At 53.2% G+C, this 20806-nt stretch overlaps 7 protein-coding genes across 7 annotated transcripts; 5 read left to right on the top strand and 2 right to left on the bottom strand.

Annotated features, from left to right (window-relative positions):
- Window positions 1–751: 751 nt before the first annotated feature.
- IAR55_004019 (uncharacterized protein) lies at window positions 752–6498 on the top strand (the record flags this gene model as incomplete). The annotated part of the gene is made up of 23 exons (XM_066947122.1): window positions 752–868; window positions 914–1066; window positions 1112–1364; window positions 1431–1697; window positions 1748–1839; window positions 1901–2195; window positions 2266–2546; window positions 2594–2911; window positions 2960–3068; window positions 3187–3333; window positions 3409–3499; window positions 3550–3776; window positions 3829–3971; window positions 4023–4105; window positions 4150–4223; window positions 4298–4855; window positions 4976–5370; window positions 5432–5555; window positions 5629–5860; window positions 5916–5973; window positions 6022–6179; window positions 6232–6304; window positions 6358–6498. The coding sequence occupies 23 exons, from the start codon at window positions 752–754 to the stop codon at window positions 6496–6498; spliced, it is 4389 nt and encodes a 1462-aa protein (XP_066802501.1).
- Window positions 6499–7244: 746 nt separating this feature from the next.
- On the top strand, window positions 7245–10043 carry IAR55_004020 (uncharacterized protein; the record flags this gene model as incomplete). The annotated part of the gene is made up of 8 exons (XM_066947123.1): window positions 7245–7927; window positions 7983–8122; window positions 8192–8450; window positions 8515–8597; window positions 8652–8915; window positions 8966–9778; window positions 9830–9919; window positions 9973–10043. The coding sequence occupies 8 exons, from the start codon at window positions 7245–7247 to the stop codon at window positions 10041–10043; spliced, it is 2403 nt and encodes an 800-aa protein (XP_066802502.1).
- Window positions 10044–10537: 494 nt separating this feature from the next.
- Window positions 10538–11511, top strand: IAR55_004021 (60S ribosomal protein eL19; the record flags this gene model as incomplete). Its single annotated transcript, XM_066947124.1, has 4 exons — window positions 10538–10601; window positions 10869–10953; window positions 11014–11220; window positions 11280–11511. The coding sequence occupies 4 exons, from the start codon at window positions 10538–10540 to the stop codon at window positions 11509–11511; spliced, it is 588 nt and encodes a 195-aa protein (XP_066802503.1).
- A 295-nt stretch (window positions 11512–11806) lies between these two features.
- IAR55_004022 (uncharacterized protein) lies at window positions 11807–13268 on the top strand (the record flags this gene model as incomplete). Its single annotated transcript, XM_066947125.1, has 8 exons — window positions 11807–12106; window positions 12157–12307; window positions 12349–12387; window positions 12437–12562; window positions 12615–12702; window positions 12842–13047; window positions 13098–13141; window positions 13188–13268. The coding sequence occupies 8 exons, from the start codon at window positions 11807–11809 to the stop codon at window positions 13266–13268; spliced, it is 1035 nt and encodes a 344-aa protein (XP_066802504.1).
- Window positions 13269–14375: 1107 nt separating this feature from the next.
- IAR55_004023 (uncharacterized protein) lies at window positions 14376–15503 on the bottom strand (the record flags this gene model as incomplete). The annotated part of the gene is made up of 3 exons (XM_066947126.1): window positions 14376–14560; window positions 14893–15333; window positions 15413–15503. The coding sequence occupies 3 exons, from the start codon at window positions 15501–15503 to the stop codon at window positions 14376–14378; spliced, it is 717 nt and encodes a 238-aa protein (XP_066802505.1).
- Window positions 15504–15679: 176 nt separating this feature from the next.
- Window positions 15680–16630, bottom strand: IAR55_004024 (40S ribosomal protein eS7; the record flags this gene model as incomplete). The annotated part of the gene is made up of 4 exons (XM_066947127.1): window positions 15680–15704; window positions 15758–15853; window positions 15913–16146; window positions 16389–16630. The coding sequence occupies 4 exons, from the start codon at window positions 16628–16630 to the stop codon at window positions 15680–15682; spliced, it is 597 nt and encodes a 198-aa protein (XP_066802506.1).
- Window positions 16631–17163: 533 nt separating this feature from the next.
- IAR55_004025 (uncharacterized protein) lies at window positions 17164–20722 on the top strand (the record flags this gene model as incomplete). The annotated part of the gene is made up of 5 exons (XM_066947128.1): window positions 17164–19604; window positions 19661–19734; window positions 19849–20070; window positions 20207–20515; window positions 20604–20722. The coding sequence occupies 5 exons, from the start codon at window positions 17164–17166 to the stop codon at window positions 20720–20722; spliced, it is 3165 nt and encodes a 1054-aa protein (XP_066802507.1).
- Window positions 20723–20806: the final 84 nt, after the last annotated feature.

The following is a 20806-nucleotide window of genomic DNA, read 5'->3' on the forward strand; positions in this document are numbered from 1 at the left end:
CGTCTTCGTCTACGGGCAGCATCATGACGGCTGCGTTATGACGGGTGACAAGCATGAGTGACATCAGACGCAACATCGCCTCATGCACTGAGGCCGACGCGAGGTGATGCATAGCGCGGTATCACGAAGCGATACTACTATGCGCAACGTTGAATCTCACCCAACTGCTCCTTGTACCGACTCTCTTACGTAACCCGACCAAACCCGGGGGCACGAACAAGATCCCAGCTGCGCGTGCGCCTGGTGGCGGAAACGGAGAAAGTGATAGTGACGACGGTGCGAGAGCTCGACGACGGGCAAAAGGGTAATAATAATAACCAAGGCGGCGTGGTCCTTAGCCGAGTCAGCCAAGGGAGGACTCACAGCAACGATCGCGAACTGGGTTCAGGGGTATTGTGGGAAATGGTGGAATTTGGATCATCACTCTGCAATTTGTTTTCGATACGAGTATAGCATAGTATACGATTTCACTGCATACGACGGCGGCGGCGCGTACAGGGACGAGAACCGCAGCGCTTCGGTGAGATAGAGCATTGGCTTTGACGAAAGTGAGTTTCGGTGCAGCGGGAAGACGCTCAGAGCAAGGGGAGGAGAGGATCAGAGCAAAACGGGGAATTGTGCAGAGCAGTGGAAAAGAGCACAGCGGGGAAGAGATCACGACAATCGCGAAGAAGACCACCTCACCGACTTCACCGTGTGTCGTCGCAATCCACCAAATCCTCGCTGACTCCTACTCCCCTAGAACCGCAAAATGGACGTGTATCACCTGTCCCCGTCCTCGACTCCCTCCTCTATCCTTGTATCCTCGGGAATCTCGGGCGAGCCTTTGAACGGAGCTGCGAATGGTGCCGGAAGTGTAGACAACCTGGTGCGTACTCTGAGCTCCCCTCGACATTGGCTAAAGCCCTCGCAGCTCCCCCAACCATCGTCTGGCACGAAGATCACCCTACACCCTCCACCCAGACCTGCCACCCCCTCAGACGACCTCACCCCCGATCCTGAATCCGACGAAGACGCAGAAGGCAGCGACGTGGACATGGAGCAGACACCGCGGCATGGCGGGCAAGTGAGTAGCTACATAACGAGCAGATACATCTCTGACCCCTCGCAGCGACCACAACCCATCTCGTCCTCTCCCTCAGGCTCCGACGCAGATGGTGAGGATGAGCAGGATGGCTTCGAGTACGGCGGCGGCGACGACGACGACGATGGTGAGGATGACGACGAGGACGACGGAATGGAAGAGAGCGGTGATGAGGACTATGATGATCCAAGCTTTGGTTCGAAGAAAAAGTTATCAAACAAGTCAAAGATGAAGGTGGAGAAGGACCGGGCGCAGAAGTTGAAGACGAAGAAACCGAAGCGTGAGTGGCTCTTCGATTGAGTATGCATATCATTCACCCACCCTTCTCCACCCCCCCTCCCCCCAGCCGCCGGCCACTTCCCCGCTCGTCGAGTCGAATCCGTATCCTCCGACGAAGACTACGGCTCCAAGTCACACAAGAAAAAGTTCTTCTCCAAGAGCAACGGCGCTACGTCACGAGCCACGCCCGATACCCCTTACTCGGAATCCGACGGTGCTTGGCGACGGGGTGCCGCGAAAAAGGTGGTCACCTACAACGAGGCAGATGTGGATTATGGCCTCGAGAGTGAGGAGGAAGAGGCGGCTGCGTACTATGCTGCGGATGGGGGTGAGAGTGAGTACCGGGCGGGCGGGCCTTGGCGCTCCCATGCTGACTCTCTCCAGACCAAACCGCAGACGAGATCGACCAGGTCATGTCACATTCCCGAGACGAAGCACACAAGGATGATCTGGTGGACCTGCCTCAGGAGAATCTGGTGGGTCAACTTGACCGTTTACAAGACGCTAACACCGCAGCGCTTCCACATCAAATGGAAGGACTACTCGCACATTCACAACACCGACGAAACCTATGCTTTCCTGAAAACCTACAAGGGGTTCAAAAAGGTCGAAAACTACATCACCAAGATATGGAGTCTGGATCAACAGTATCACCACCCTGCGCCGGACGCATTGTGGAAACCGACGTCCGAAGAGCTGGAGCAGTACGAGATTGACAAGGAACGTATACGGGATCTCCAAGAGAGCTACAAGGTGATCGAGAGGGTTTTGGATGAGAAGGAGGAGAGGCGAGACGAGGGCAGGGTGACGTTATTCTTCTGCAAGTGGACGAGTGAGTTGATCGTCCCGAGGTCGTGATCGAGTCTTTGCGTCTCATCGCCGCTCACACATTCCTCCCGCAGATCTGCAATACTACGACTGCACATGGGAGACCTACGAAGAGATGAAAGAGTGTCAAGGTGCCCAGGCCGCGATTGAAGACTTCCATGCGAGGTCAGCCCGGTCCACGGTGCCCGGCCAGTCCATCAATTATGGCATCACCAACCGACCGGCTTACCAGAAGATCAACGACGATCCAGACTATCTGAGATGCGGTGGCGCGTTGAAACCCTTCCAGCTGACCGGTCTCAACTGGCTCGCCTATCTCTGGTCCAAAGGAGAGAACGGCATCCTGGCTGATGAGGTGGGTTCCCACCGTCCCCCCGACATGAACTAAATAATCCCCTGCAGATGGGCCTGGGTAAGACCGTCCAATCCGTTTCCTTCCTATCCTACCTCTTCCACACACAGCAACAGTACGGACCCTTCCTCGTCGTCGTCCCCCTCTCCACCATCTCCGCGTGGCAGATGCAGTTCCGCGTCTGGGCTCCGGATCTCAATGTGATCTGCTACATGGGCTCTGCTCGATCTCGCGAGGTAATCCGGCAGTTCGAGTTCGGTCCGTTGAAGAACCTTAAATTCAACGTGCTGCTCACGACCTACGAGTTCATCTTGAAAGATCGACAAGACCTGCAGCAAATCAAGTGGCAGTCGCTCGCCGTGGATGAGGTGAGCAAGGTGTCGCCACTTTAACACCCAACTGACTCCCTTCTCCAGGCACACCGACTCAAGAACCACGAGTCGCAGCTGTACGAAGCGTTGAAGAGCTTCTGGACCGCCTCGAGGTTGCTTATTACCGGCACGCCGCTTCAGAACAATGTCAAGGGTGGGTTGATGTGTGCGTGTCATTCTCGCTGACAAATAGAACTCCTCGCCCTCATGCACTTCCTGATGCCGGAGAAATGTGAGTGCTTCAAGTCGCGTACCTCACTGACCAAACCCAGTCCAACTCGCCAACGACTTTGACCTCAACGACGCCGATCAGGAGACCAAAATCAAGGATCTCCATGAGAAGCTTGGGACGCTCATGTTGCGACGGCTGAAAAAGGATGTGATCAAGGAGCTACCTTCGAAGACGGAAAAGATCCTGCGTGTGGAAATGTCAGCGATGCAGACGCATTACTACAAGAGTGAGTAGCCCCTTTCAAGACTTTCGCTGACCCCAGACATCCTCACGAAAAACTTTGCCGTCTTGAGCAAGGGCGGCACCCAGCAGGTCAGCTTGATGAACGTCGCGATGGAGCTGAAGAAGGCCTCGTGAGTGTCGTTGTCGACACATAAATGGTGCCCCCACTGACACACCCCAGCAACCACCCATACCTGTTCGACGGTGCCGAAGACCGCAACAAACCCTTGCACGAAGTCCTCCGTGGCCTCGTGATGAATTCTGGGAAAATGGTCCTCCTGGACAAACTCCTCGCGAGGCTGAAAGCAGACGGCCACCGAGTCCTCATCTTCTCGCAAATGGTCAGATTACTAGACATCATGTCGGATTACATGAGCGCGAGGGGTTATGTCTTCCAGCGATTGGACGGTGGGTCCTCGCGTATCGTCGCCACATAGGCACTGCCTGACTGCAAACACAGGTACCGTACCCTCGGACGTGCGCAAAAAGTCTATCGAACATTTCAACGCTCCCGGATCACCCGACTTTGCATTCCTCCTCTCCACCCGGGCCGGTGGTCTGGGCATCAATCTCGAGACCGCCGACACGGTGATCATCTTCGATGTGAGTTGGGTGTGCAAGTCATTTTGGATACACCCTGATTCCCCCCCTTAGTCCGACTACAACCCACAAAACGACCTCCAGGCAATGGCTCGAGCGCATCGTATCGGCCAACAGCGCCACGTCAGCATATACCGGTGAGTGCGGCAAGTTTGGTTCACGCTGACACCTTTCCCCCCAGATTTGTCACAAAAGGCACCATCGAAGAGGATATCCTCGAGCGAGCGAAGAGAAAGATGATCCTGGAGTATGCGAGTGAGTCAATCCCAGCGATCCCACCTTTTTGCTGGATCGCCCCTGACACCGTATCCCCCCCCCTTTGCCTCCAGTCATCAATCAAATGGACACCACCGGTGCCCACATCAACGGCACAGCAACACCGAAAGAGAAGAATGGCGACTTCTCCCGCGAGGAGCTTTCGGCAATCCTCAAGTTCGGCGCGCAGAACATGTACAAGACCGACGATTCGGCGCAGAACAAGAAGCTCGACGAGATGGATCTCGACGACATCTTGACCAAAGCCGACGCCTTTGACACCGAATCTGCTGCACAACCCGGCGGCACCTCACTCGGTGGTGAGGGTTTCCTCTCGCAGTTTGCCGCGATCCAGGACGTAAAAGCCGACGCGGACGATCTCAGCTGGGATGACATCATCCCTGCAGATGAGAGATCCAAGGTAGAGGAAGAGGAAAAGTCCGCAGCGCAGGCGGAAATGATCGCGGTGGGATCTAGAAAGCGAGCAGCCGCTCGTCCCCCAGGGACATACGAAGGGATGGACTTTGACGACGCAGAGGGCAGTAGCAAGCCTGGTTCGCCATCAGAAAAGAAGAGCAAGGCTCCTGCGGCCCCTCGAAAGACCAACGCTCAGCGGGCACTAGAGCTGAAGGGTGAGTGACCACTTTCTTGCGACGTTTGCTGATGGCCAGAACGCGATCTGCGTGTCCTCATACGAGGGATTCAAAAATGGGGTGACATTCGAACACGCTATGAACCAATTGTAAAGGAAGCCAAACTCGAGAGCAAGAACCGCGTTATCATCATTCAGACCTGTGAGGATATCGTCACCCAAGCTGAAGAGGCCGTCGCCGCCCACAAGGCACATATCCGAGACCTGCAAGAACGTGGCGAGCCCATCAGTTCGTCCCTGCGGCAGAAGGCAATCCTCTTCACGTACAAGACTGTCCCCGCCATCAACGCGGAAACCGTCGTCTCGCGATACTACGAGCTGAAAGCGTTGGTGGAGCATTTCAAGCGAGTGGAGGATATCGAGAGTTACCGGATTCCTCACGACAGTTTAAAACCGACGATGAACTGGACGGTGGAGTGGGCTGCTCAGGATGATGCTCATCTGCTCATCGGGATCTGGAGGCATGGGTTCGGGAGCTGGGAGGCGATTGCTCAGGTGGGTCGATTTGGGTCTAAACGCTTAAAAACTCCAAATGCTCATCAAGCACTCATCACAGGATCCAACTCTCGAACTCTCCAACAAGATCTTCTTGGAAGACCCCAAATCATCCAAAGATCCCAATGCGCCAAAGCCAGGTATCCCAGGTCCCATTCATCTGGTGCGACGAGGTGACTACCTTTGTGAGTTTTGGCAGGTCAACACTTCTATTTGGCAGCGTACTCAGCTGTACCACGCGCTGACCACCCCACCCAGGCGGCATCATCCGAGAGTACGAGGAGAACCGGAGGATACTGGTCGAACAGCAAGCCCTCATCGCTAGTATGCCTGCCAAGGAAGGATTTGGTTTTGAGCACCCGCCCCTCCCCGCCATCGTTGCAGGTCCGTCGTCAAAAGCCAGTCCCTCGGTGACAAGCAATGGCAAAGATGCCAAGGGCAAGCGGAGAAAGACACCCGAATATACTGATTCGGAGAACGACTCGAGCTAGTGAGTATGACGCCGCCTACACCGTTCTAGCCTAACACAAACACGCACACCGTAGCGAATCGATGGACGAGGACGCGGTCAAGGAGCTGCTGCGTCCGGCCAAGAAACATCTCGTGAGTTGTCACACGAAATTACCACGACCCAAACTTATGACCCCGCAGAAAAAGCTCAAGTCCGGGACCGATAACCTCAGTCGAGAGGAAAAGATCACTGCTCTGAAAGAGTGTCTGGCGGGCATCGGCGCCCGGATTGATGAGATCGTCGCGGACAAGCAGGCCGCGGGGCAAGATCCGGCAAAGTGGAGAAAGCATTGCTGGGTGTGAGTATGGACCACAGTTCGCGTTTCTATCGTGCTTACCACTCCACACCAGCTTCGCATCCTTTTTCTGGCCCAGACAAGGGGTCAACTATGCCAAGCTCATGGAGATACATGGTAAAATGGTGGTGAGTTCAAGTCGCCCGAGTGATGGACCTCAGACCTGACCCAAACCGCCCAGAACGAAACATCACCGGCACCTACAAAGGCGAAACCGAAACCGAAACGAAAGTCCGAAGCAGACACAGATAGACCGAAAAAGAAGGCTAAGTCAGAGGTCCGGCCCGAAATCAAGACAGAGGTCAAGGCGGAGGGTACGTAGGATGGATAGGAGGGGTGGTGCGCCGGGAGTGGTTCGCATCGAGCATCATCACATTGTTCATGTATCATGCATCATATGATTGTTGACGTGGGTTCAACAATCCAATCCGGTCGTCGTGGGTCGCTTCAGAGCTTCGGGTTTGAGTTAGAGATTAGGGATTCAGTAATCAGTGGGTTTCAGGGGGATCCTCGTTGTTGTCTAAGCATCAACCGTACTTGTCTTTGCTTGACCATCGGGTGGTGCAGTGGCATTCATTTCGTTTGTTCGACAACGATGTGGCAGTGTCAGCTCAACTTAAGTCATACTTTCGCTCAGCAATGAGGATGAAGTACCTCACCTGTGATCCAGGTCATTCCGATAGCCACTCGTGCGGCTCATAAACACTCATGCCTTTCATTTCAAGGCCGGATCGAAACAGTTTCAAGCTGAGACATTCCACCGGTGCGCTGGACGACAAGGGTTCAGACCGCGAAAGAGCTTCCTGGAAAAAAAGTTGCATCTTCCTGACATACTATTTATATCATCGTCAACTGTCCCTGCATAGATGATGCGTTCCCCACCGAACGAATATCCTTCGCCCCCTCACATCCTCCAGCTCCTCTTTTTTCGGTCCTCGACACGTCTGGACGTGTTCGTTGTTCACTCTTTGAAAACCTCCTCTTTCAAACAAGACCGGAGCCGGCCTCCCTTCCAACGACGTTCATTTTTATTTTCTCACTCGAACTCAAACAAAATATTGACTCGAAATGGTCCTGATCGATCTACAAAAAGTCCTCTCGACCCTTGGTCTCGTATCGTCTTTGGCGAAACCAGTCCCGTTGGTCGGATCCCTTGCGGGCGGTCTGCTCGACTCTGCTGGTTCCGTCGTCAGCTCCACGGCAGGTAGTGGCACCGGTGCGCTGAACGGTTTGTTAAATGGTGGAGGAGCGGGCCTGATAGCCGCTGCCAACGTCAACGGCAACGCAACTTACCTCGCCGCCGCCACGATGACCGACGCCAACTCCACCAACGCCATCGCTTTGGACAATTCGACTATTACCACAGCTGCCACTCCGGATACTGACACCGATGACACCACCACTTTTACCGCAGCAGATGCGTGCGCGGTGACGCCCTACTCCCCTCCGTCCCCCATCAAGCTCGAACCGTTCGCCGAGTACGACGCCAACAAAGCTCTCATCTACCGTTATAGACAACAGCAATCAGTGAATCTAGGCTCCTGGTTCGTCCAAGAACAATGGATGAATCCTTCATTGTTCACATGTGCTTCAGGTAACAAACAAGCTGAACTCGACGTGGCGAACGGTTGGGGCAGTGTCGACAATGCGAGGCAAGTCTTGGAACGACATTGGGACGAATGGATCACAGAGAGCGATTTCCAGTTTCTAGCAAGTATAGGTATCAACACGGTCAGACTGCCTATTGGATAGTGAGTGTCGTTGGGGATTTTGGTGGCAGTGCCCAGCTAAATCGCCACGGTTCAGTTGGTCACTTGGTCCGGTCTACTGTCAAGGGACAGCCTTCGAGTCTGTTTCCGCCTCCTATGTCAACTCATGGGCCCGAGTCGTCAGAGCTATTAACTGGGCCGACAAGTATGGTCTCGGTGTACTCGTTGACCTTCACGGTGGGTTGTCTACCCCCCCCCCCCAAAAAAGAAATCTTCCGGTGATGTGAGTGCTGACCCTCTTCTTAGGTGCACCCGGAAGCCAGAATGCTCAAGCCCATTCTGGTGTCTCCGATGGTCAACAAAATCTTTTCAACAACCCCACCAACATCCAACTCACCATCAACATCCTCACATACCTGACCCAACAGCTGGTCAAAGTCAACAACGTCGTCGGTCTACAGATCCTGAACGAGCCCAGCAACGTCGACAGTCTCCCTTCGTTCTACAGTCAGGTCATCACAACGTTGCGTCAGGTCTCTCCTGAAGCCGCAGCGTTCCCTTTCTAGTGAGCCCGGTGATGTTTAAAGATCGTCACAGCCAAGCTGAATTTGGGAAAAAAAAAAACGTAGCATCAACGACGCCTTTGACATGAACCGATTTGCCGACTACGTCTCTACACGACAAGATTTTGTGGTACTCGACCACCACTCCTGTGAGTCTTTCCGACGAGAATTCCCGTTCCAAAGTATCAACTGATCCGCCCTAGACTTTGTATTCGGCGACGCCGCTTCGCAGAATACCCCTGCGCCCCAACTGATCTCCACCCTTCGACCTGGCCAGGGGTCCTTGTCTCAGCAGATGATCGGCGCTGCCGCCGAAGAACGTCGCAACATTGTCATCGACGAGTTCTCATGCGCGTTGTCAGAACAAGCTCTCGCCGCTTCGAGCGATCCCGTCGCCGACAGACGCGCTTTCTGTACCGGTCAAATGGAGAGTTACACCAACGCCACAGCGGGATATAGTTTCTGGAGTGAGCCGCTTTGAAATGAATCACACTTCAATCGAGCTGAACTTTCATAGGCTACAAGACCGAAGGCTGTCCCTCCGATGTCAATTGGTGTTTCACTTCGGCCGTCGGCAATACTCTGCCCTCGACCTTCTTCTCGTACCCCAACACCACCATCCAGGCGATCAATGGAGCCTCTCCTTCCCCTCAATCGTCCGACGCCACGAGCAGCGACGCGGGCACAAGTGATACCTCCTTCTTGTCATTCGGAACCTCAGCTCCATCAGATGGCAGCGAGTACACTCCTCCAACCACTGATGACTGGCTTGCAGCTGTCGGTGCGAGTGACCCAGAGTTCGATCAAGTCACTGAAGCGCTGTCGACAACGGAATATGATATGGTCCCTGAGACTTCTACCGCTCCTGACTCTGAAGTGGTGATATCCTCTTGGACCAACCCAATCACTACCACCACCACCACCACTTCCACTTTTTCCTCCGCTCCCTCGACCCCATCACCCTCGATCCTCTACACCCCTTCCAATATCGACATGGCCCAAGCCGCGTACGCTGCCGACCCTATCATCAACACCGAAACCATCCCTTCCTCGCGAATGCAGCTCGGCACTCATGGTGCTCGACGACGACGATCACTCGCCCTCACATCCCTTCCTCAACGCGCCTTCCTCCTCTCCTCATCTCTTGGAAGTCACCGTTTCGTCGCTCGTCACCATCGCGCCGCTGCTCGTAAACACTCCAAGGTCATCCGCAGAGACGATGAAGAGAGCGCCATCGTGTATACACCCGAACAAGCGGCCATCGCCAAGGGTTATTCTGACGGTTGGAAAGCTGCCAAGACCTTTGCGGCGTTTGGCAGTTCTCGTCTGGGTGAGCAGACCGCGATGATGTACTGTTGAAAAAGTGCTGATCCCATCACAGGTTTCACTGGTCAATTCATCTCTGACGCTCTGGCCGCCATGGACAACAAAATCGTCAGTGGAGATGAACAGTTCTACAGGACTTGGTTCAGTGAGTGATCTGGTGAAACAGTTCGGGCTTCTGCTGACCCGTGAATCCCCCAGTGAAAGGTCTGGCGGACGGTGAAGTTCAGGTGATCAAATTATTGGCGATGCAAGCTGCTGGACCTCAATAGCCTTGTAGAAGTAAAGTAAGATACATAGTTGACATGCATGATTTGTAATGCCGTCATTGGATAGGTCCGCATGCATCATAGTGATAAAATGAGTTGGAATGGTATGAGATGAGCAGCATACAGTATGTCCAAATGGGAGCAAGAATGGCTCATGGTAGAGCCTAGAGCTGGCGGTGGGTCCCAGAATGATGGGCGCGTTCGTGAAATAACACGCGATGATGGCGGAGATAACATCGAAATGAGACTAAAGCCGATGTCGGCAACGTCCGCCTTGCTCCCTCACTCATTCAATGCCACAAAAGAATTCGCCGATTGTCATATCTCCGATCGACGTTTGCTCTTGCCTCCCCTCTCGATGCTGACCGCTGTCCAATCCCACGCACTCACACGCTCTCTCTCACACACCTGCACACCGCACTACCTCTAATCGATATCCATCGTATATTGCTCTGTTCCTCTTCTCCTCATCCATCAAGTCATCACACACCTTCGATATGGTCAACCTTAAGCAGCAGAAGAGGCTCGCGGCTTCCGTCGCCGGTGTCGGTCAGCGAAAGAGTGAGTAGTGGTGGTCGTCGTGGTGGGGTCCTCGCGATCAGATGGAGGGGATTTGAGAGGTTGTATATGGGAACATCGAGAGACTGTTGGATGGAGAAGAGCGAGAGATTGGAATGGGTGCGGTGATCGAACAAATACCACAGGGACAGGCAAGAACCCACGATACAATGGAGGGGCTCTGATCATATCCAAATGGAAGAGGGACGTGGATGAAGGATGACTCTTGAATGAAAACGCCCCGAGCGCACGCTGACACTTCCACCCCAGTCTGGCTTGACCCCCAAGAGGCTGCCGAGATTGGACAGGCCAACTCTCGAAGCGGAGTGAGGAAGCTCCTCAAGGACGGTCACATGTGAGTACATGTGTCATTCCGATTCTCCTCCGAGTCCTTGTCTGACCACGAACCTTGCAGCATCATCAAGCCCACCGTCATCCACTCTCGTGCCCGAACAAGGGACAACCTCGCCGCCAAGCGAGCCGGTCGACACACCGGTTTCGGTAAGCGAAAGGGTACCGCCGAGGCCCGTATGCCCACCAAGGTCCAATGGCTCAGGAGGATGCGAGTTCTGAGGAGGTTGTTGAGGAAGTACCGAGAGGGTGGCAAGATCGACAAGCACTTGTGAGTGTCCGTGTCTTTTGACACCGACGGGCGTCGCTGACCCACCTCTTCCTTCCCAGGTACCACACTCTTTACCTCGAGGCCAAGGGTAACCGATTCAAGAACAAGCGTGTCTTGATGGAGCACATCCACAAAGCCAAGGCCGAGAAGCTCAGGACCAAGCACCTCGCCGAGCAGCAAGAGGCCCGTCGTGTCAAGAACAAGGCCATGCGGGAGAGAAAGGCACAGAGGTTGGCAGAGAAGAGGCAGGGTATCCTCGAGGTCGAGCGAGAGGACGAGGTCAAGGAGTAGAGGGTTGGTTTGTGTACTTTTTACGAGCCATGGATGCATTCGCATTCGCACACACTGCTGGCGTCGTTGCCTTGAAACTGTTCACGTCTGAGCTGGATACATGATCCGGTATAAATGTGTTCCAAGGTCAGCTGAGCCAGTGGGTATGCCTCTACCGCCTGGGTGTCGATTTGCTATGTGACGAATCAGGGGGTCCCATCGGCCATTTTGCAAAGTGGAGGGTGTTCAGTTCACGCCGTTGTTATTATCGTGAACTTTCAATCTGTTTCTTCTGATTACACTCGTAATATCAAAGATGCGACCATCATTGTTACCCCCACTGAGACTGGCTAGATGTCCACGGGCTACCACAACGCAAGCATACACAATCTCCACTTGCAGGCTGTACGCCACGCTCTCACCCCACACACCACCTCCCACCGCGCCGTATGAAGTATTCGACGAGCCATCGAAAGATCGACAGCGAGATCGGGCGATCCTGAGGCTCAGGGAGCAGAACAGCGCTCTGACGGGTGAACAAGAAGCACAGGATCCGTTGAGAGTGGTTGACTATCTCAGAGAGGAGATATCGGAAAGATTAGCGGAAAGGATCGAGGTGAGGTGGTCGATCGAGATGACCTACACAGCTGCTAATCCCACGTCAAGGATCTTCGAGTCCCTCCAGCATCGATCTTGGAGCTCTCTGCGCATGCGGGCCAGCTCACACAGCTATTGCAAGAAGTCTTAGCGGACGAAGTGCCAGCCACTGGAACGTCTCAGAGTGAAAGGCGGAAATGGTGGATTGTCGAGTCGAGCAGTGAGTCATGCATAGCTTGAAATCGGACTGATCGGTAACAGAGGAAGCACTGCATCGAGATGACGACGCTTCTTTCGTTTGTGAGTATCGCATCTCTTGTAGTAACGGTGTCGCTGACAGCACCATCAGCACCACCGAAACGGATCCAAGCTTCGGCTTCGAACTTATTAGATCATCCGGAAATCGAGCCGCTTGTGGGCAAGGTAGAGACAATCGTCAACGCTGGAGGTCTGCATTGGGTCGGGGATATCGTTGGTGAGCGACGCGCGAGATCAAACGATAAGCAATTCGCCTAACTCCTCCTCAGGAGCCCTCACCCAAGTCCGTCACCTGCTGAAAGAGGACGGTGTGTTTGTCGGGGCGGTCTTTGGCGGAGATACGCTCTTCGAGCTGAGGTGGGTCTTATCGCTTGACATGCGCTGACATGGCCAGAACATCGATCCAGCTCGCAGAACAGGAGCGTAGAGGAGGAATTGCCAATCGTGTGTCACCGATGATCAGTGAGTCGTCCTCTCGCCGTCAACCGCTGAACAGCCAAGACCCAACCGACGCACCTTCCCTTCTCACCCGAGCCGGGTTCACACTCACGACCGTTGATGTCGAGGACATCGTCATCAAGTACCCGTCGATCTGGGAACTGATGGCGGATCTACGAGATATGGGCGAGACCAACGCTATTCTGGGGAGACGTGCGGCTGTGTCAAGAGATGTCTTACTGGCGGCAGAGGCGATATACAAAGGTATGTTCGCTGCCGTTTGACTCGCGCTGATGGTACAGAGCTGTACGGAGACGAGGACGGCAGTGTGCCGGCTACATTCTCGATCATTTTCATGGTGAGTGATACGAGTTTCTTCGCGGCTTCCCTTGACATCCACTTAGATCGGATGGAAGCCCGGACCCAATCAACCCAAACCACTCGAGCGAGGCTCCGCCCAGACCAATCTCAAGGATATCCTCTGATGTATCGATGTGGTCATGCACGCTGGGACATGGGTCAGAGGGAAGCGATTCGGTCACGCCTTGCCGATGCATCGAACCAGCACGATTAAAAGGAGAGCCACCCAGCGTACAGATTCAGTGAATATGGGCGTGCTATGCGGTATCCTCCTCACGATCGCGTCTTGCTCTCAGCGTCGGTCTTGCGCCTACGGCACGATCTGCTCGATGGCTTCACAGCAAGTGCTGATTTTTTTCAAAGCTGATAAACTGGTTCGATGCAGCTGTTGACTTGGCGCGTCTCAATGTCGATCGTCAACTTCCAAAGAACTGCCTAACCACATTTTCTTGGCAGGCAGTATCTATCTGGTATACTGCAGAATGATCCAACATCACAAAGGCTGTTTGTCGCGATTACCCATTGAGTTAAGAAGCATGACCGAATCTAGCTTCATCCTGATGTCCGCATACGCTCACATTCGACAGACCGTTCCAAATCATGGTTCACGTAGCTGCCGCTGATGACAACGTAGACTGTTTTGCGGTGATAATCTCCTGAAGTTGCGGCTTGCAAGCATTCTGAGAATTGGCAAATACGATAGAAATATGTTTGACACAAGAAGGAAGGGAGCTTTAGGAAGGGAGCTTTCCAGCGTCGTTAACTGCAGCGGACAACCATCTCAGCATTGTTCATACCGTGTCTTCGAGGAATGGAATGAAAGTTGGTCTGACTGGACCTCTGGGCTGGTGCCTCTGGGCTGGTACAGCGCCTGTGTGCTAGGTCTATAAAAGGAGAAGATAACTATTCTTGAGATGAGAGACAGGCAGTGCCTATTTATTTCATCCGATGAACTGCCATCGAAATTACAACGGCGTAGAGCCGATAGAGAAAACGTATCACGGTGGTAAAGAACATTTCGTTACATGGTCGCAAATAGTCATCAGGTTGTCGCGAGACTGAACACTGTCGTTCTCGTCATCCTTGCGGCTTTCCGCCTACAGCAATTCACAGCTCGTGTCACCATTTTACGACAATGATACTGCTCGGCAGGAACTACAGTATGGATAGAAGCGATTCAACAATGAACTGTAACACTTATGTCCGATTATGCCACTTTTCCCTGCCCATGGCTATCCCAGGCGTTCCAGTGCCATCTGAAGCCCTTGATAATCTGACGAACTCAACCCAGCTTTTCTCGCTTCGCTGATTTTCTTGGTGAGCTCCTCCTTCTCTTTCTCTACTGCATCTTTCTCGCCCGACATGGCTTCATCGTGAAGCTTTGTAAAATGCCTCCACAGGAAGAAGACGAGGGCAACTGAAAAGTTCAGTCACGTACGGCGTGGCAGTGTACTCACCGACACCCAAACGCATATCCACGGCACACAGGAGGAAGCCGAGCATTGTTTGTAGCAGATTTGCGACTTTGGCGTAACGTCTGCAAGCGTTAGGTCCCGTCATAGTCGAATCACTCACTCTTCCTCTTCCTTTGACTGCTTAGCAATCTTTAGTAACTGTATATCCTTTTCCAGTATCTGAGACAGCCACGGATTCTTCATGGATGCTTTCAGTCTGTCCTTATCGATGGGCGGTGCCATGAGATCGGCAGCGTCTTCCGATCAGTACGCCTCAGTCTGTCGGCTGACTTACCATCTGGAACATTGTCCCACCAGAGGGTGCCAGCGGGTTCCCCGGCTTTGGGTCGCAATCCATCCTGGAAAGGGACAAGTGCAGGTCGACCAGGACCTTGCATGGTCATGAAATAGTTTTTGCGGAACGATGTGCTAGACGGGTCATCTTTGCTTGACCCAGAAACTTGCTTGGGTGTTGGATCACCGACCTTCTTGGATGAGGCAGAAGACATCCCACCCGCTCGCACATCAGACGAAGACAACGGCTTGGAACTCTTAGGTGACGACGACGACGAAGAAGAAGACGAGGACGATTTTGAAGACGACTTGACTTTGGCTAAAGCTTTTGCACGGTCTCGTGCCGCTTCCTGTCTGGAGAGAATATGATATCCAAGATATGCCACAATGACCAGCATCAGGAACGGAGGAGAGAGGAAAGGCAAACTGGCAAAGTAGCCGTCTGGGCTGATACCGAATGGGGAGTACGGGAGTGACGGGTGAGAGGCTGTCATCAGCTGGGTCAGTGTGTGCCTACTTACCAAATCCCATCACAACGATCACCAGGATGACCTGCTCAAATGGCCCGAACTGGAATGCCTTTTCATCATTCTTCTTCTTCTTCTCGGACATTTCTGTTAGCTTGTATTCTTGGGATGCGATGTGTTTTGGACACGGAAATCCAATCTGTGTGATGTTATCAGGACGACACCAACGGTCCTTGATTGACTGTTCAGGCGGATCAAAGGAAGGTACACTAAAGGAAAGTTGCGTTATGTAACATGCATGCCACCAGGTCGTCAGGGTATCTACTCGGCAGCGGTGACGGGGAACCTGACCAAAAAGGTCAGCATGCATGGACGGGCGATACAACATGCGACACTCACTCGAAGTGGACATCCTTACCGGCAAGCGCTCGGTAGACGGAAGAGAAAGTGTCGAGCTTGTACTCGAGGTTGTTTTGGTCCTTGGAGTCGAGGTAGCTGCGCAAAGTCAGCATTTCGCTCATAGACCATAAACAGTACAACGATGCAACACTCACACCCTGATCAACTTGCCACCATCCTGGGCAACCCTGGTCCTCTTGCCGACGATCTCACTGGGCCAAACGAGCTCCTCGAGGATCTTCTCGTGGACGGCGGTGAGAGTTCTGGATCGGGGTCGCTTTTGCTTCTTAGCGGTGGTAGCGTTTCGGGCAGGTTTGGGAAGGACTCGTCGTTGGGAGAGGAAGACAATGTACTTGTCGGAGAGCTTCTTCTCGAGCTCTCGGGTGAGCCTGAGAAAGTAGGTAGATGTGGTGTTGGGAAGGAAAAAAAAAGGCATAGCAACGGGATGGGAAAGGATTGCAAGGAGTTTTGACCATCAGCATCCGAGTACAGTCTGCTTTCTCGCCCCACGCTCCCAGACACACTGAGACGACCAAGGGAGGTGGGCCTGAAAAGTCCCTCCGTCTACCTTGGTCGTCCCCCTCTCCCTCTCTCCAGCTTTCGAATCATCCTTGAATATCCCAACACTTACCTCTGCTGGACCTTGTGGAAGGCCTTGACCTGGGGGACGGGGACGAAGACAACGACGGCCTTCTTTCCACCCTTGACGTCAACCTCCTTGGCAGCGGAGAACTGAAGCTGTCGGAGCTCAGCCTTGAGCTCGGGGACGTTCTGCTCGAGGTCGACGAGAGCCTGAGCTATCTGCTGCTCGATCTCTGAAGGAGCGGTTTGGGGAGCGTTGGCGGTACGCTGGATTTTGTTGGCGGCGGACATGATGCTGTTATTGGTTTGAGGGGGGAGAAGAGAAGGATGTTTGAGATGAGTTGTAGAATAGAAATATGCTGATATCGAGTACTCACGATGATGCTTGACGGGTTTGAAAGAGGAGGGTGAAGTGGTCTCACAAACCTCGAATTCAACGCAAGCAGGCAAACGAAGCAAGCTGCAGGCGGATTGACTGACTGACTGACTAACTGACTGTGACTGATACAACTGGGCTCATTGCAAAACACTGTAAAACGACAGAACCGTACCTGGATCACTCAATGTGGCACCCGAGCTCACTGCATACAATTGGGTGTCGGCGTTTGCTTAAATCCGATGTCGACGATACGTGCGGGAAAACCCTTTCGTTCATGGGAGGGGACCGAATAAAGTGAGTAAAAACAAAACACGGAGACTTGTCCTCAACTCCGTCACAGGGTCAACCTCAAGAGAGTCTCTCACGTCCTCAACTCGACTCATCCTCAATTGGCTCATCACCATTCGGCATTCCTCATTCCCTGATCGTCTCCTACACCGACATCATGGCGGACCCATATCCGACGCTCCAGTCGTACACGGCTCCCCAAGAGATTCTCGATGAGCATGCCGAGCTCGCAGACGAAGAAGACGCCCCAGACGCCTTCGATGACAAAGCTAGATCTAAACAGGTAGCCGCCAGGCAGAGCGATTATCATCTACGTCGTTTCAATCGACAGGAGGGTCAGGGAGAGGGAGAGGATGAGAGCTATGAGGACAGGATGAGAAGGATCAACTTGCAGAAGGAAGAGGAGAGGGTGAGACGTTTCAAAGAGCAGCTGGAGAAGGACAAAGGACAGGATGAGAAGATGATGGTGGATGATAAGACACCACCTAGGGAGATCGCTGGCGGGGACACTCCACCCAGAGGTGCTGCAGAAGACACACCGCCTCGAGATCTGGCTGGGGGCGATACACCACCTCGGGATGTCAAGAAACGACGTTGGGATGTGGAAGAGGTCAAGGAAGAACCTGGCACGACCAAGCGACGTTCGCGTTGGGACCAAACACCAGCAGAGGTTCCCGAGAAGAAACGATCACGATGGGATCAGACACCGGCTGCTTCTACTTCAACATCCACCATCGTACCCGCGCCGTCTGCATCCGGTGTGATGATGGTGGAGGACAAGCGATACCGACGAATGACAGACGAAGAGTTGGACAGCTTGCTTCCCGGTGGCGAAGAGGGTTATGCTGTGGTCCTTGTTCCCGACGATTATAAGCCTGGTCCTTCCGTGCGTAAGATGGTTCCAGCGACCGCCGAGACCGGATTCATGATGCAGGATGAAGCGGATGCTGCCCGAGCTCGTGCTGCCGCTGGTGGAATGCAAGGATCAACGGAGCAAACCGAGATTGAAGGCATAGGAACACTTCAGTTCTTGAAACCTGAGGACACACAGTACTTTGCAAAGGTATTGGGCGAGGGCGGTGGCGAGGAGGACGACGCGGCTTACACGGTGGAGGAGTTGAAAGAGAGGAAGATCATGCGGCTTTTGCTCAAGATCAAGAACGGAACACCGCCAGTACGAAAGACCGCTCTGCGTCAAATCACCGATCGAGCGAGGGAATTCGGCGCTGGACCGCTGTTCGATAAGATTCTGCCTCTCCTCATGGAACGTACTCTTGAGGACCAAGAACGACATCTCCTCGTCAAGGTCATTGACCGAATTCTTTACAAACTGGATGACTTGGTTCGTCCATACGTTCACAAGATCCTCGTCGTCATTGAGCCCCTTCTTATCGATGAGGATTACTACGCACGTGTCGAAGGTCGAGAGATCATATCAAACCTCGCCAAGGCAGCCGGTCTCGCTCACATGATCTCTACGATGCGACCGGATATCGATCACGTTGACGAGTATGTCCGAAATACGACTGCTCGTGCTTTCTCGGTCGTCGCATCTGCGCTTGGTATACCCGCTCTCCTTCCCTTCCTCCGAGCCGTTTGTCGATCGAAAAAGTCATGGCAAGCTCGACACACTGGTATCCGTATCATCCAACAGATTGCCATCATGATGGGTTGTGCCATTCTTCCACACCTGCGTAATCTTGTGGACGCCATTGCCGATGGTCTACAAGACGAGCAGCAAAAAGTCAGAACCATGACCGCTCTTGCTCTAGCCGCGTTGGCAGAGTCTGCAGCCCCTTACGGTATCGAGTCTTTCGACAATGTGCTCAAACCCCTCTGGCTTGGTATTCGACAACATCGTGGCAAGACCTTGGCGGCGTTCCTCAAAGCCATCGGTTATATCATCCCCCTCATGGATCCAGAGTATGCCGGCTACTACGTGCGAGAGTGTATGCCTATCCTCATCCGAGAGTTCCAAACTTCGGATGAGGAAATGCGTAGAATCGTGCTTCAAGTCATCAAGCAGTGTGCTTCTACTGAAGGTGTCACCCCGACCTATATCAAAGAGGAAGTGCTTCCGGAGTTCTTCAAAGCGTTCTGGGTTCGTCGTATGGCTCTGGACAAGCGAAACTACAAGCAACTCGTCGACACGACCGTCGAGCTCGCAAACAAGGCTGGTGTCTCGGAGATCGTTAGTCGGGTTTGCAATGACCTCAAAGACGAATCCGAGCCGTTCAGAAAGATGGTGATGGAGACTGTCACAAAGGTCGTTGCGAATGTCGGTGCTGCTGATATCGACGAACGACTCGAGGTTCTCCTGATCGACGGTATCATCTTCGCATTCCAGGAGCAGACACTCGAAGATACCGTCATGTTGGATGGTTTTGCAACGGTAGTAAACGCGCTCGGTGGGCGCGTCAAGCCGTACCTTCCACAGATCGTTTCCATGATCTTATGGCGATTGACAAACAAATCAGCCAAGGTTCGAATGCTCGCCGCGGATCTCACAACACGACTCGCTCCTATCATCAAGAGCTGTGGAGAGGATATGTTACTCAGCAAGCTTGGTGTGGTCATCTTCGAACAACTTGGAGAGGAGTATCCAGACGCCTTGGGAAGGTGAGTCAACTTGTTGACGTTGTCGCTAACTTCAGTCTTATCGCCGCGGAAGGAGCCATCGCCAATGTCGTGGGAATGACCCAAATGAACCCCCCTGTCAAGGATTTACGTGAGTACACTTTTGCTGGACCCTGCTGATATCCAGTTCCTCGAATGACACCCATTCTACGAAATCGTCACGAGAAGGTGCAAGAAGCAACTATCAACTTGATCGGTCGTATAGCCGATCGTGGTGCCGAGTTCGTCCCCGCAAAGGAGTGGATGCGTATTTGTTTCGAACTGCTCGATCTTCTCAAGGCTCACAAGAAGGCTATTCGACGAGCTGCCGTCAATTCGTTCGGTTACATCGCCAAAGCCATTGGTCCACAAGATGTCCTCAGCGTGTTGTTGACCAATCTGAAGGTGCAGGAGCGACAAAGTCGTGTCTGCAGTACCGTTGCTATCGGTGAGTCATACAATGCAAGGTGTGAGCTGACGATCAGCTATCGTATCCGAGACATGTGGACCTTTCACTTGTATTCCTGCCATTCTCAATGAGTATCGAACGCCAGAGCTTAACGTCCGAAACGGTTGTCTCAAAGCTCTTGCTTTCGTATTTGAATACGTCGGCGAGATGTCAAAGGACTACATCCACTCGGTGGTGGGTCTGCTGGAAGACGCGTTGACGGATCGTGATCACGTTCACCGACAAACGGCCTGTGCCATCGTGAAGCATCTTGCCGTTGGTGTCGCCGGTCTTGGTTACGAAGAAGCTCTCACTCATCTTCTCAATCTTGTTTGGCCAAATATCTTTGAAACGAGTCCTCACGTGATTGGTGGTGTCATGGATGCCATCGAGGCTATGCGTTTAGGTATTGGACCGGGTCCAGTTCTCTCTTACGTCCTGCAAGGTCTCTACCACCCGGCGCGACGAGTGCGAGAAGTTTACTGGCGGATCTACAGTGAGTTTGCCATCATAAGAACGAGGCTGACATATAGACACTCTCATCCTCGGTGCATCCGACGCGATGGTACCCTTCTACCCCGCCCTTGGTTCTGCTGCCGATTTGGCTTCTGGTCAAGATTACACTAGACACCAGCTTATGATGTGGATTTAATGCATTGTTGTACACAGTCTTGCATATGAGCATGAAGGATCTGACTGCCACAGGGTCTAGACGTCATCTGCCTCCACTCGGGAC

The sequence above is a fragment of the Kwoniella newhampshirensis genome, chromosome 7 (assembly GCF_039105145.1).
Source record: "Kwoniella newhampshirensis strain CBS 13917 chromosome 7, whole genome shotgun sequence".
Lineage (NCBI taxonomy): Eukaryota > Fungi > Basidiomycota > Tremellomycetes > Tremellales > Cryptococcaceae > Kwoniella > Kwoniella newhampshirensis.